The sequence below is a fragment of the Mizuhopecten yessoensis genome, unplaced genomic scaffold (assembly GCF_002113885.1).
Source record: "Mizuhopecten yessoensis strain PY_sf001 unplaced genomic scaffold, ASM211388v2 scaffold11017, whole genome shotgun sequence".
In the NCBI taxonomy this organism is placed as follows: domain Eukaryota; kingdom Metazoa; phylum Mollusca; class Bivalvia; order Pectinida; family Pectinidae; genus Mizuhopecten; species Mizuhopecten yessoensis.
Genome location: NW_018408837.1, coordinates 581,384 through 597,066, shown reverse-complemented (window position 1 = coordinate 597,066; position 15,683 = coordinate 581,384). Strand labels below are relative to the sequence as shown.

Below are 15,683 nucleotides of genomic sequence, written 5' to 3'. Positions count from 1 at the left end.
GAATGATATATATTCCAAATTGCCAAGTTTTTCAATAATAAAAACCTTTCATAAGTTGAAAATTAACAACAAAAAATAAAATAATGACAAGTAACAGGTATATCCTAAATGAAGCACAATTTCAACCTGTTGCCAATGTCTTACTTGTTAGTTGATATCGAAAGCCGGTTAGGAAAAAGGGGTAAGATTATTTCAAGTGTACCCCATAGTTAATTTGGCTTACAGCACTTTTTTACAAGACATTTCGGTACTCCCAAAATTGATTTTTGTTACATTAAAAAGATTTTCAACACTTACACTAATGTTTAAACCAGGCAACTTTGTTGAATTTTGGTGTTTTGTGTGATTGTCAATTTAAATTTCTAAAATACTTCAGATTTTTTCCTCTTTACAAAAAGTATGGAAACATCGTGTTTGAAGCTGCTGGGTACCAAAATATACCCGGTAGCCAAAATTTGTTCATTTTAACCAGGGAATGCGTGTCAATTAAGGAAAACCGACTTATCTATTAATGAGCTTCTGACGTCTTTCCATTTACAACAACCCTGTAATCCGAGTATATGTATAAATAGGGTGTAGTAATTGTAATAAACCCAGCCCTCCCATTGACTGAATTTTAAGAGAAGCCCCTGAGCTTCCTTGCAGTAAAATACAATAAATATGAACCTTCTGCTTCAGGGCGAGTTCTTTACGCAATAGAGGTCAAACAAAGGTCAGGTTGACCCAGTTTTGATGCATATAACACTGCATCTACTAAAGATCGATGCCTCTGCTTAAATTACCAAGTGTTTAAAGATTTGTGTGTTATGATGACAAAGATTATAACACTCTAAAAAATTTCTCAATATGCAATGTCTGTCAAATACCAAAAATTGCAATGAACAAATTCGGATTACGGAAACATCTTTCGCTTCTATTCAGTCAAATTTAGAAACTGAATTAGATATTTCCAGTACCGTATGTTAAAAAACTGTTACTCGAGGGTTGTATGGGTTTTTAACAAAATTTTCTGATTTTAACAATGAGAGTATTGGAATTGAACCGTAGCGTCAGTTTTACAATATTTTCTGTTGTTAATGAGCATATCCCTACATTTTTTTTATGATCTTTTAATGAATTTGTGAATCTGTCTGTAATCTGAGTTTATAATTTGTGAATCTGTCTGTAATCTGAGTTTATAATTTGTGAATCTGTCCGTAATCTGAGTTTATAATTTGTGACAGACTCAAACTGGAGGTGTAGTCCTCTGTGCCTTTTTTTAACCGCATGAACAATGATTTTGAGACTCAAACCCCCTGAGAAATACCAAATAAACAGTATTTCCAGCTACATATATAATTGTTTATATTGATAATTACAATGTTGACAAGATGAAATTAAAGTAGATATCATCATTCATTCATACAATTATCTGACCGTGTGAAATTACGTTGACATAACTCAGTGTGTACCCTCACATTGTAATAAATATCATGATGACACAATGCCGAGAATGATTTGTGGACAAATTGATGTGAACAGACGAGGAATAAACACAATGTGTGGAAAGGAATGATGACAAAATGATGACATGTAAACATCTGTTAACAAATTTCTCTCATGTGAGGGTATTTAATGTCAACATCAATTTCCCTCATGTGAGGGTATTTAATGTCAACATTTGTTAACAAGTTTCCCTCATGTTAATGTATTTAATGTCAACTTCTGTTAACAAGTTTCCCTCATGTTAATGTATTTAATGTCAACATCAGTTTCCCTCATGTGAGGGTATTTAATGTCAACTTCTGTTAAAATCACAACATTATCAAAATGTTCACATATATATATTTATAATGAAAAGATTGAATTCTTCAAAAAGAACTACGTCTACATTTTATAATCTTGTTTCCAAGAGAATAATGTTGGCAACAAGCTCTTCATTAATTCAGCAAAAATTGCTGAAAAGTATATGCAGACTTATTTGATCTGTGGTTCATTACCTGACCATGCACAATCCTAGCTGTGCTGGTTCAAAATTCAATTGACATCCTTCAAACATGATTAAATGTCACAAAAGGTCAACTTAATACTGTCAACAAGATGTTGACACTTACAACATTGACACCAAGACACTTAATTACTTCAGGCAGTTACATGTTGGTTTTACTTTAGCATTACAAAATATTTGTATAGATTGTGAAAAGTCAACACAATGTCAACACAATGATATATTAATTGAATATATAAAACATTTTTTTGTCAACATTCAAATGTCAATATAATATGTGACCAAATGTTGACACAGTTACCATAAACAAATGTTGATACAATTATCATAAACAAATGTTGACATAATCACATAAACAAATGTTGACATAATCATCGTAAACAAATATTGACATAATCATCGTAAACAAATATTGACTGGGTGAAGATCATTGACATAAACTCACAGGAATTAATGACATTTCCAGAAAATAGATACAATTTGGTGAATAATTGACACAAAAATGGTGACATCTGACAACACAATCATGTCATCAAAATATTTCGACCTGTTGTTCTGACATATTGACAGTTTCCTCCATGGCCGAGACTGCACATATAGGGACTGAGATTTCGTAAATATGATTGAATGTTTCTCTCCAGTACACGTAGATATGAGTTTGTCTTTCCCTCTCATTTCAGCTTTCATTTACTCTGAAAAGACATGAATAATAATACTTAAATTTTTAATTTCAACTCCCTTCATGGACAAAATAGTTTACCAGATATTACCATGATTTTAATATACCAAGATAAAATTTCATTATTTCAAAAAAATTATCTGCAAATAGGTGTGAAACTCTACGAGGTATCACATTTCACAAAGTTAGCTACGTACATGTTCAATTAATGTAGAAATGTTGAAAATGAAATTTAGTAAAAACTAGAAAATGTCTGTAAATACAAACTATGGGAAAGTGTTTCTTGAATGCCTGAAAAAAGATTGGATGAATAGCATCTACATATCACATGTCTAAGGAAAGCAGTTATGAAACAATCCAGTCAAATGTTCATTATTGTTGAAACTTAAAACTTACATCAGGGCCCAGTTGTTCAAAAGGTGGTTAGCTATAATCAGTGTTTAACGACAATTTTTTAACCTTTGATAACTTCGTCAATATTCAAGGTAAAGTAAAATCTCAAAATTTAGCAAGTGAATTCATTCTACTGAATATTTGATATCTGGAAAGTTGTAACTAATTCAATAGTTTTGTTTTTTAAGTTACACACAAATTAAAATTTGTGCTAATAACTAATTAAGCTATAAATCACCTTTTTAACAACTGGGCCCAGATTATACTTTTATATTTGCTCTGTCCCTTTAATTCTATAAATATTTTCATGAGTACTCCTGCAGAGATATCATGATGATTTGGCAACAAATTCTACTACATGTACCAGCCTGCCTAGTTAAGGATTTCAGCGATAACAATAAATATACATCATTTTAAGGTAAACGGTCCCATTAAGATAAAGGATTTATAACCATTGACACTGTATTGTGTAGAATGTGTTGGAGTCCTTTTTAAGAGAAATATTCCATAAAATTTGTATCTTGCAGTGCATCCTACAGAATTACAGTTGTTTGAAATTTGAATATTTGAAAAAAAAATTGAAAAAAATAGTAATAAAAAACCTGCCAAACTCAGAATCTTTGCATGAAACAAAAGCCTACACTTTACCAGTGTAGCCATCGATAGTTATACATTTCCACCAATTAAGTTAATGTCCAATTTAGGGTCCGAAAAACCTATTAATAACTTGACAGGGGAGGTCACTCTTTTTAGTTGCTCGATTTTCTATATAAAAGGGAGACTACTCCAAGTTAAAAAAAGAAATCTGATTAGAACTCTTCTTTGCAATTACAACTGATGCTATGGTACCATTTACCTTAATATGCTAAACTTTATAATGTTATAAACATGTTAGATTTGTCTTCTTTCCTGAAAAACAAAATCCTAAAGCATCTGGTTGTCCATGCTTCGACAACAGATGATATCTGTAGGTTTGACGTGAACAGCCATCATCACGATATTAGTAACGGTTTTTGATTAGTGTGAATTAATTAACTGATTACTGACATAAAAAATACTTGCATCGTTTCATACACATCATGATACCGGTAGATTAATCTTTGACTCATACTTCAGTAAAAACTCTCAAAATAATACACGAAATTGGAAGATCTATCCCTGATGCATTAAGGCCATTAAAATATTTAGGGACTTAAAAAAACTAAAAGTACTGGGCAAGACCAACTAAATAAATTGTTAATCCAAAATTTCATGAAAATTAAACAGAATCCTCAACGTGTTTCAAAACTCACTGCCACCTTTGTTAAAATTTGTATTTTTCTCCTGGTTTAACATGGTACACCAAAAATCTGTGGTAAATGGACCTAGCTCGTTATCTAAGTTTAATTTTTCCGAAAATTTAGCAGTTACAAGAAATTTTGTATTTTGTATGTCACTCGACCCGGGATTATTCGCCTATCGATAGAGAGCGTAGACACACTGCATCGAATAGGTTACCAGTCTGTCTTGTGTCTTGAAATGTTGTGACATGTTAAAACTGTACATTGTTTGTGTAGAAAGTAACACTTTGATATTACACTGGTGCTTTATCTAAGCTGTGTTTAGTTGAACACCATGCAGTCAGTATTAACTTGTAACAAACAGGATTATTCCAGGTGTGATTGTAAACAAACTGATGTCATGCTTAAACTCTTCTTCTGAATTCACGATGATGGCAGTGATGGTATTCGTGTTACTCATTCACCCCTGAAATTTCATAATGAACTATTCCAACCTTTGCATTGGAGGAGTTCAAATGTGTCTTCAGGGGTGAATGAGTTAACGATGCTATGAATTGTACTTCAAAAACATTCCCTTCCAAAATTATCACAAGGGTAAATTCATTAACATAAAACATTAATTACAATTGCTTGAACATTTCACTTTGTGGGCACAAACATTTTTTCACTTGTTCTTTTTCCATTTTTTTTCTTACTTTTTTTATTTTTTCAACATTTTTCTCATTGTTTAAGTTCCTTCACAATTTTTGGGTTAAATTCCCTCTCATCTCCCCAACTTTAAGTTCACACCTGTCTTCATACATGTATTTACAACAATATTGCAGTTCATGAATACTTGTAAGAAGAAATGGAATTGAAATTGCATTCATAGGCTAGGCTAATTGCATTACGAATGCAAGAAGTGTTACATGAATTTCATATTTAGCTTTGAAACAATCGGCCAATTGAATGATTTTTTTGCAGTGATGTTCCGCAATATCAGTTCAATAACAAAATACACAAAAAACAACGATACATTCGTTTCAAATAAGCTACGAATTAAACTTAAGTTTTAGAATGCAAATACTGGCATATATTTTTTTTTCTTTTTCTGTCAGTTCAAAAAGCTAATGCAATTTCTGAGCATTGTTTTTTGTGATTTTCTCAATCACGAAACATTTTCTAATCATTTGATAGACATTCCCCTCCAATTTAAACAATAAGTATTTATCTTTTTGAATGATTTGAATAATCTTTTTCTCAAAATAAATATTTTAGTTTTATACAATAATGCTAATTCAGAAACTCAGAATTGTTCAAACAGGATGGAGCCCAAGTTCTTAAATCATAAAAAAATAAATATTTAGGACATTAATTTGTAAATTTGTCAAAGATCATAATGGTGGAAAGATGTAACGGAAAAAATTCATATAGGGGAGGGAGAGGGAGAAACGAGGGATTCACTTTTTAATTGAATTGAATCCCTGTATTCAAAGATTCAACAAGAACATAATTCATACATATATCTATCACACCATGCCATGCCTATGAGACGGACATGACCTTACCGATGACCCTACAGTGGGGTCACATAAATGACCCTTGATCCCACGGAGTATATCCATCCTGTATCAAAAACAAAAGAGTTCTTAAGCAAAAACCAACTGAAAAATAAATTTCTTTCAAACAGTATATTATACACAATAAAGATTTGTTGTGATGCAAATATTCAAGAAAACAGTCCACAACATTGATACCATAGAACCCATTTTGTCTGGATATTTTGGTTTCTGGAGAAAAAAAATTCGTCAGGAATAAGAATTTTCTGAATGAAAGAACAAGGAAATGCAATTAAAAACTAAATACTGTCATAAATATAAGCAATAATAAATCTATCTTCTGTCATATACAAATGGATTTCCTTTGTAGAGAAAAATATGAACAACTATGAATGGGAACCATTTTAATTTAAACTGATCTAATTATTTCAAAAAGATTTGTAGAAACATTTTTTTAAATTTAATTAAGTTTTAAAATTAATACAAAACAAGGTATAATGTCCATCATAATTTTCTTGAAAATACTGTTAAACTAGTAACTATTTCAAATTTGACTTGAAAATACTGTTAAACTAGTAACTTTTTCAAATTTGACTTGAAAATACTGTTAAACTACCGGTAGTAACTATTTCAAATTTGACTAGTTCAATATTTTGATGATGTATTTGAAATTTTGCAAATAAAAACACTTAAATAGAAGAAAAAAAAATCCCATCATCTTTCACAAAATGCAGAATGTAGTCTTTTTCAAATTCAACTTTCACCAGAAAATCAACATTTGATTCCTTTAGATGTTAACATTTTACAAAAAATAAATGATAAATATATATAATTATATACATTTATATGAAATCAATATTTTGAAGAGAAAATGAATGAGAAATATTTCATACATAAAGTGTATACGAAAAGACAATGTTGAATACACAATATAATTACAAAGCTATTTAGCTAAGCTATGGACAAAAAGTTGTGTATCGAAGGTCAAGCCATTATACACATATGAAGCAATATGACCAGTTTTAAAGCAGATTTTCATTAATTATTCAAAGAAATACGTCATTATAGTTCATTTTATTGCTAAGAACATTTTTTTTTCAAAAAGGTAATTGTATCAATATTTTCCCAACCTTTTTGCAAAAAGAATGATAATAAAAAATTCTTCAGGGCAAAGATAACTATTAAGAATGATCCTTTTCAAAACTTTTTGAAGAAAAAATTAAGCTAGTGTTTCTCTGGGACAATTGTTTCTTTTCAGTGTTAACTTTTTGCAGGAGTGATTGGTTAATTCAGTTTAATTATGCTTTTACGAACTCACAACCTAAAGCATATCGTAATATTACAAACTGATTAGGGTTTTGATCAAGGACCAGTTTTAAGACATTTTCCTTTAAAAATATCATGAAATGTAAAATTGGCAACATGACATGGTAATACGGCCAGCCATATTATTTAAATTACACCTTTTCTTTTGATACAAGCGGCACTTTTAACGTCAGAAGGAATTTTTTGAAAGAATGCAAAACAGTTCTATTGTTCTTCAACGTTATGCGTCAACTTGAATTAAACAAGAGGCCCATAGGGCCTGTATCGCTCACATGGATATCAAAGCAATCATGGCAGAATATCCTCCAATTGAGATCCATGGGAATATGCCAGACCCCAAGGCCAATCCTTGTAGCATATATATCTGTATTTAATTTTTCATGCCCAGCAATTTTATGTATGGTTATGGGGTGGGGATCTCAACTGTTTCCAATCTGTGACTCAGAAACTAGGTCCCTATGGTTGTGACCAGACCCCAGGATCAATTCTAATATCATGACAGCATTTGTCTCTTTTTGCCCAGCATTTGTATATATAGTTTTGGGGTGGGGATCTCAACCGTTTCAAAGTTATGACCCAGGGGTTAAGTCTGCAAGGGTGGGGCAAACCCTGGGGTCAATTCTAATATCATGACTGCATTTGTCTCTTTATGCCCAACAATTGTATATATAGTTTTGGGGTGGGGATCTTAACCATTTCGAAGTTATGACCCAGGGGTTAAGTCTCCAAGGGTGGGGCAGTCCCCAAGGCCATCCTGGAAGCATATGTGCATTCATCTCTTTATACTCAGCAATTGTCTATATGGTTATAGGTCGGGGATCTCAACTGTTTCCAAGCTGTGACTAAGAAACTAGGTCCCTAGGGGTTCGGTCAGACCCAAGGGTCTATTCTAATATCATGACTGCATTCGTCTCTTTATGCCCAGCATTTGTATATGTATATAGTTTTGGGGTGGGGATCTCAACCGTTTTTAAGTTATGGCCCAGGACTATGTTTCCAAGGGTGGGGCCAGACCCTAGGGACATCCAGGAAGCAAATGTGCATTCTTCTCCTTATACTCAGCAATTGTATACCATGGTTATAGGGTGGGGATCTCAACCGTTTTTAAGTTATGGCCCAGGACTATGTTTCCAAGGGTGGGGCCAGACCCTATAGCCATCCTGGACGCAAATGTGCATTCTTCTGCTTATACTCAGCAATTGTAAATATGGTTATAGAGTGGGGATCTCAACCATTTCCACGTATTACACTTTTTTTGGCCCCACCCCTTATCATAGGGGGTCAGCCCCACCATTTGCACAATTTTGAATCCCTGCATCCAATCAATGCTTTTGATTAAATATGATCGATATCCAGTGCATAGTTCTACAGAAGAAGTCGTTTGTAAAAATATAGCCAAATTACCCCTTTTTGGCCCTGCCCCTCAGCCCCCTGGGGGGTCAGCCCAACCATTTGTACAATTTGAATCTCCACCACCTAGGGATGCTTCCAGTCTAATATGGTTTACACAACAAATAACAAACAATGTAGGATAAATTCTCAGAATTTATTAACAAGTCTGCAGATAAGGGGTGCCTATCACCTGTAGCAGTACCTCCCTTGGACCTGATGGAGAATAGCCGATAAGCTATTGACCCCGTAGTGCTGGAAGAGCAGAGTGCTGAAAAGCTGTGGCCACCAACACGATTCGAACATGGACTTGGACTGTGACTGACCCGAAGCTCATGGAAAACCATAGCCTGGTCGCTTAAAGGTCCGGAAGTCGGCTAGAGTTGGGAGTCACATCACTTAGGCCTGGAGTTCAACTTAATGTCTTACCCTGGGCCATATGGAGTTGATGTATACAGTCCAGCTAACCCTAGGTTCTGGAGTTGGATTGACCGATTTGGGGTGTATAGCAGCAGACTGGCACCATTAATAATCCATGTAACATGTTATTACATGATGACAGTTTACTGCCATAGGCCCAACTAGTGAAGAGTGGAGCTGTTTCATTTGACCGAGGGTCAACCAAGGGAGGAATGATACAGTGACAGGCAACCAATAAACATAATAAAGGTGGTGGTGGGGGAGGAGGATGGTATGACTGTATAGCTTGACAATCAGAAAACAACTGGGCAGTTGGCTAGAACTGTTAGAACAAAGAGCACTTGTCATGTGACCACGCTAGGTCCTAGGATTGGATCTCATACTCTTTCCCTTATCACTAAGGAACCAATACCCAATATAGCACATGTAAATTAGGCAAAGAGGGGAGACCCTCTGTTTACTGTATTGCTGTCAGGACAGCGAGGTTATGGAAGTTCAGAATGCCCAGCTGGCTGGGCTTGAGATAAGAATAATTAGGTAGGGAGAGGAGACCCTTGTCTGCTGTATTGCTGTCAGGACAGTGGTGTTATGGGAGGTCAAAATGCCCGGCTGGCTGAGCTTGAGATAAGAATTATCTTGACCCCTACATTACTAATTGGTTGGATGCATGTCCTTTCTATGACCAGTGATCATGACCTGCTAATAGGGGAGAGGTCTTGTGATAAGACCGGCTAGCACCCAGATGGTCCTGTGAACTGATAGGTATGTTGATAGGGAACCGATGGACCATATATACAATCTATACTACATCTGCTCAGATGTTTACTTATAATGAGATGAAAGCAGATGAAAGGCAGACCCCTTCTATGCTGTGCAAACCTGCCTAATATTTCATATTAGACTTTAATTGATATCAACCACTTAGTTCCAGAGAAAAAGTTGCTTAAAGCAGTTTAGCCAAATTGCCCCGCCCCTCAGCCCCCTGGGGGGTCAGCCCCACCATTTGTACAATTTTGAATCCCCACCACCTAGGGATGCTTCCAGTCAAATTTAGTTAAATTCCAATCAGTGGTTAAGAAGAAGAAGTTGTTTAAAGAAATTGTTGACGGATGGACGGGTGGATGACGGACGCCACGGTATGGCATAAGCTCACCTTGGTCCTTTGGACCAGGTGAGCTAAAAAATAATAATTGTGAAACGATGTTGATATGTAGAACAAATCAAGGTGCAGGTCACACCTAATTTCCTTCAATTCAGAATAGAATGTTACAAAGTATAAAAAAGTCCAAATGTGCCAAAATAAAGATAACAACCTGTCCACGAAACAAATATAGTCTGTGTTGATTTGAGAAAAAAAACAAGCTAAATTGGGAGGTTCTTACAGTTTGACATGCCTCTATCCTGATGTTTTATTCCTGTAATTAAAACATAATGTACCATTACAATAAAACTGATGCACGAAGACAAATGAAAACTAATAAATTAATAAATTAAAATCACCAAACCCAATCATTCATATACATGTACAAGATCTGGTCCTTAAAAAAAATCATGAGGAAATTCTAGTAAAAGTTGGTGTGTTAAATTTTTTTCAGGTTTCAAGGGAATTTGTTAACAAAAACTGAAAATGGTGAGGGACAAGTTTTCTGAATTAAAAGGTCAATAACTTTTTGTCTATTAAAATGATGGACAGATGGACGAGGTAACTACAGTTTTTTTCTATAAAGTTCAATTTGAACAATTTCATGTGAGGTAATGGTTCAAGATGTGAGACAATTTCTCTGAACAGTAAAAGCTTATCAAACATTTTTTTTTATTTTGAATTAAATGTGCTAAAAACATAAATGGATACTGGAAAGTAAATGTTTAGAGGATCTAGCTCAGCGAAATAGAAAAACTTGGTTGAGGAGCATATCACAGAGTTACTTCCCCTCCTGTAAATCATAAAGTCGTAATTTGTTTACATAGAAAAAATGTTAATATTATAGTTTTAAGAAAGAAAATGTTTCTTCTCAACCAAGTTAATCCATTCATATTTGTTAAATAATATTGTAACAAGAAGATGAAAAAAAGTCTCGCCCCGATTTCCCCAAAAAAACATATCAGACTTTTTTGTCAATGAAAAAGTGTATTTGCTGATGTCTGAACAGTTGTATTATTACATTTGAAAATAATTTGTGTTGCTCTAGATTTCTTTTTAATTAGAGAAAATTGAGTGTTTTTCTGTCCGTATCTAATATACAGTATGAATATACGTAATCTACATCTCTTAATTTCATGAATCCCCTTTTTTTTTTCTTCTTCTTTTTTTTTTAAGAAATCAGCGCATATCTATTCTAAACTGTTAAGTACATTCTGCAAATCAAATCTAAGTTAGATAATTTTGTTATCTGTGATTATCTTTAACAATATTTCTAGATTTAAAAAAAATATTTATAGAAATTTTGCTAAGTCTGGGTTTGAAAGCTTTCTTGAACAGCTTTAACTTAAGTTTCCACAGTGGACTATTTTGAAAACTCAAAAGCTCAATTTTAGAAATGTATTATTTTCGAAAATTGTGAAAAAGCAATCAAGGATTAAAGAAATAGTGGCTTTTGAGCTCTTTAGAGTCATTTAAACAAATTCTCCAATTATTTTGTCAATGATCAAAGCTTTTGTTTTCTAAATAACAGTTGATAACATAATACATCCTGTCATTCGACGGGCGTATACAAATATTTCAACCAATGAATTAATTATCTGTAGCAAGATATTAGTACTCTATTGCAGTGAATAGGTGTTGGTTTTGTGAAGGTAAGATTTGACATTACATAGTGAAGGCTTGGAGTGACAACAATCAGAAACAATGAGGTTTAGTCATTTAAGTCATGAAAGTGCCTCAATCCTTATTTTTTTTGTGTCTGAAAAATATTTGTTTTACTTAACCCCCTCCCAACACTGTTAACCTATCATAGAACTTAAACAAAAATTATCAGTAATGGTGAAATTTCTGCCAGGGATTAAAAATAAATAGGTATTACCTTGGTACTCAAAAAAACATTAAAAAATTGATGTCAGCCTTGAGCTTGCATTGAAATTCAAAATCAAAATTAACTCTATCAGTATGAAATAGAACACTTTGTACTCCCTGATCTTATTTTTTTAATTTTTAATTTTAGCATGTAAATTAGTTTATGGTTTCCACAGAGGAGAGTTCCAAAAGCAAAGCTAGAAGGAACGAAAGCCATAAAGTGTTTAGCGACAATATTATTTTAATATTTGATATGAGCTTTGAGGAATTATCACAATATATTTACCATGCTTCTCTGATAATGTTAATTTTCATTTATATAGTTTACAAATTCCTATATATCCTGTTTCAAAGCATGTACATGTACTTGGTAGACACCCTTCTATTTGCTCTGTAATCGGAACCCTTTTTTTTTTGTTTCCAAATTTTTTGATTTTTTTTTGAAGAATCTGAGTTTTCAAAATAGTACATTGAGCTAATTAGGCACTGTGTGAGTGTTAATGCGCAGGCTACGTGATAATAAATGGTTTACAACATTGAGGAGGAAAACGTAAACACACGGTGCGGTGGTTAAAACACAGACAGTGACTCACAGCATCATGAGGGGTGTCGCCTGATCCAGCTTCCTCCGAGTCCTGTGTAGCGGAGTGAAATGTTACAGCCAATCAAATCACAGCAAAATGTTATCATAATAATTCCATTGTGTGTGAAATTTTATTCACCCAATCAAACTGCAGCATGTGAAATCAACAGCCAATCAAACTGCAGCATGTGAAATCAACAGCAAATATCAATCACACAAGGTGAAATTGATTTCACACAATCAATCTGTATCACATGAAATCGACACCTAGCTTTATGACATCAGGGAAATAGACGTTTGATTACAATGCAGTATGTAAAAATCAACAACCAATCCATGAGATTTTTAAAGAAACATAAAGAAAACATGATGGCAGCAACAAAATAGACGAACATGAACTTAATCAACCATGATTTGTGAATAAAATAGCTAATCTGATGATAAATGGAAAGATCTTATTACATTAATATGAACATGAAAACAGAAGTAGATAGCTTCCTCCGAAATTGAAACAGCCAAATCACAAACACACATTACACATATTTTCTCATAAATATTGATCATGGTAGATAAGAAAATCGTTTAAATTCAATTTTATCTGAAAAGATTTTATCCATCAAATACTGCTCCAACTGAGCTTGCATCAGCATATCATCTGATTATACTTTTTTTCAAAAAGGATTTAGTGAATAGACATGTTATGTACTCAAGGGGGAGTGTTTTTATACTAAACGTTCACTAAAAACTATCATTATAATAGTAACGTTTGGAAAAAGGGTACAAGTCTGAAATTTATAATTACCATGGTGACCCATTTTACACATAACGAATTCCACTAGCCAATGTTAACTATTTTTGAGCGAGATTCCTGACTTTTTCACCCTAATGTATTTACTTTTGAATATCACCAGAATTTAATAAATTGATTTTAAGAATCCCTGTTCCACTGAAGACTTAACACTGGAGAATTCCATTATGCAAAGTGTCTGAGACAGGAGTTGATTCATGTATATCACCTATGTGTTGTTGTACACTTAACATTTTCGACGGCGTAAGTGTGAAAGAGAAAACTTTCATTCCTAGCTAAACCTTGAGGGTGACAAATAAAGAAATCTCAACCCTAGGACTAAGGTTCCTAAATGTCAAATCAAAGTCATGCATTAAGTTCGGACATTGGAGAATCTTACGACAGGGGTTGGGGATTTTCTTTCGCAATGTAGTGAAATATTCTGCGTAAAACATTTAGATATGAGTTTTTTTTCAAAGGATGCATACTTTGTTATTTGTACAGTAAAATATGACTGGAATAATTTTGACACACAAGAAATCAGCATACAACCTAATTGATGGATCTAATATATATACGTTGGATTCTGTATATCATTTTGTTTGTTGGAACACAGAGGCTTGCTCATGCATTCGTCACAAACTTACCGTTCTAGTAAGAAACGGTCCCTGTAAAACATTGTACATGTAAGACCACTGCCGATAAGAACACTGACACTAGCCATAATATATTTAAGCACACACTGATATTCGGTATATAATATTAACACTTAAAACTGCTGGCAACACTAATTCAAAAGGAAAACTTAATTCAAAAGTTCCAAGATATGTGATTTAATAAAAAAAATATCAAAAATGATCAATGAATGTATAACAGAAACAAAATTTTTAAACGAATGAATGAATGAATGAATAAATAAATAAACAAATGAGCGAATGACAAACCAAATGAATTTCTGTTTTAATACAACATAACCCATAACACACATTAATATATCACTGTAAGAGAAAACACCATAACACCATTACACACTACATTTACATCATTTACACTTTCCTTAACATATTTAGCCACACCCACACATATATGTTGCCACGCCTCCTCCTTGTCTCCTTTCCCATCCTTTACTCTCCCCTGCCAGCTGGTATTGTCATACCCTCATTAACATAATAAGCCACTCGCCCTTTTTTATGTATCCACGCCTCTTACCTGTCCCACTTCCCAGCCTTCACTCTCCCCTGCCAGCTGGTAATGTTGTCTCCTCAGCTCTGATAATTTTAATCTTTCCTGCTCCAACTCTTTCTCAAGCTCCAGCAATCGCACCTGAAACACAGTAGAATGTAAGTAATTATATCTTTTTTCATAATCCACATGTAGCAGATGCCTTTTTAACATGAAATTCTGAACCTTAAAATGTTTGGTGTTTTTTTTATTGAAATTGAAAGTTTCTTCTTGATTCAATACCTTAACTGAACTTTTTATGCATAATTATTTTTGCTTCAATAAATTAATATAGCATATTCCCCTGGAACAACCAATCACTTTCCAAATATTTTATACTTGAAAACAGAAAGAAAACAATGCATTGCAAATGTAACAGATGTCATTATTTTTTCATTGCTTCTGCTTGGAGTCCAACCCAGGACCTCTGGTTTACTATGCTAGGAGTCCAACCCAGGACCGCTGGTTTATTACGCTAGGAGTCCAACCCAGGACCTCTGGTTTACTATGCTAGGAGTCCAACCCAGGACCTCTGGTTTACTACGCTAGGAGTCCAACCCAGGACCTCTGGTTTGCTACATTAGGAGTCCAACCCAGGACCTCTGGTTTACTATGCTAGGAGTCCAACCCAGGACCTCTGGTTTACTACGCTAGGAGTCCAACCCAGGACCTCTAGTTTACTATGCTAGGTGTCCAACCCAGGACCTCTGGTTTACTACGCTAGGAGTCCACTAGTTTACTAGTCTAACGCTCTATCCTATGAGCTAAACAGAAATTCTCCCTGGCCGAAATGGAAGGAAGCAGCTAGAATTTTACCAGGGTGACATATACCCCCACCAGAAAGAACTTGTCCTGGGTTTTAACGGGGGTCACAGCGATCGCTTAGTATTTTTACAGTATTTCCCAGATCCCTACATGGGCGCCAATGCAACAGGAAAATAGTATTTTCAATCCTACCGCTAGGAATCGAACCTGGGACCTCTGGTGTTCAAGCCTTATGTTTTACAGAATGAGCTTAAGAGAAATTCTCCTTGCTGAGTCGGTAGGTCAAGCACTATTTTTCCAGGGTG

The 15,683-nt window shown here is 34.1% G+C and overlaps 1 protein-coding gene across 6 annotated transcripts in view; it reads right to left on the bottom strand.

The window, feature by feature from the left end:
• Nucleotides 1–250: 250 nt before the first annotated feature.
• The window catches only part of LOC110464641 (huntingtin-interacting protein 1-like), a 70,402-nt gene continuing 54,969 nt past the window's right edge, over nucleotides 251–15,683 (bottom strand). For 2 of the 6 annotated variants that reach the window (XM_021519969.1, XM_021519974.1), the window contains exons 31-34: nucleotides 14,602–14,715; nucleotides 12,616–12,657; nucleotides 5,887–5,944; nucleotides 251–2,679 (exon numbers count right to left, since the gene is read on the bottom strand). In XM_021519969.1, the coding sequence (XP_021375644.1) occupies nucleotides 5,906–5,944; nucleotides 12,616–12,657; nucleotides 14,602–14,715 (195 nt within the window). In that variant the 3' untranslated portion in view covers nucleotides 251–2,679; nucleotides 5,887–5,905. Of the gene's footprint in view, nucleotides 2,680–5,886; nucleotides 5,945–10,150; nucleotides 10,428–12,615; nucleotides 12,658–14,601; nucleotides 14,716–15,683 lie in introns of those variants that run through there. The other 4 variants (XM_021519970.1, XM_021519972.1, XM_021519971.1 and 1 more) reach the window with 4 other exon arrangements.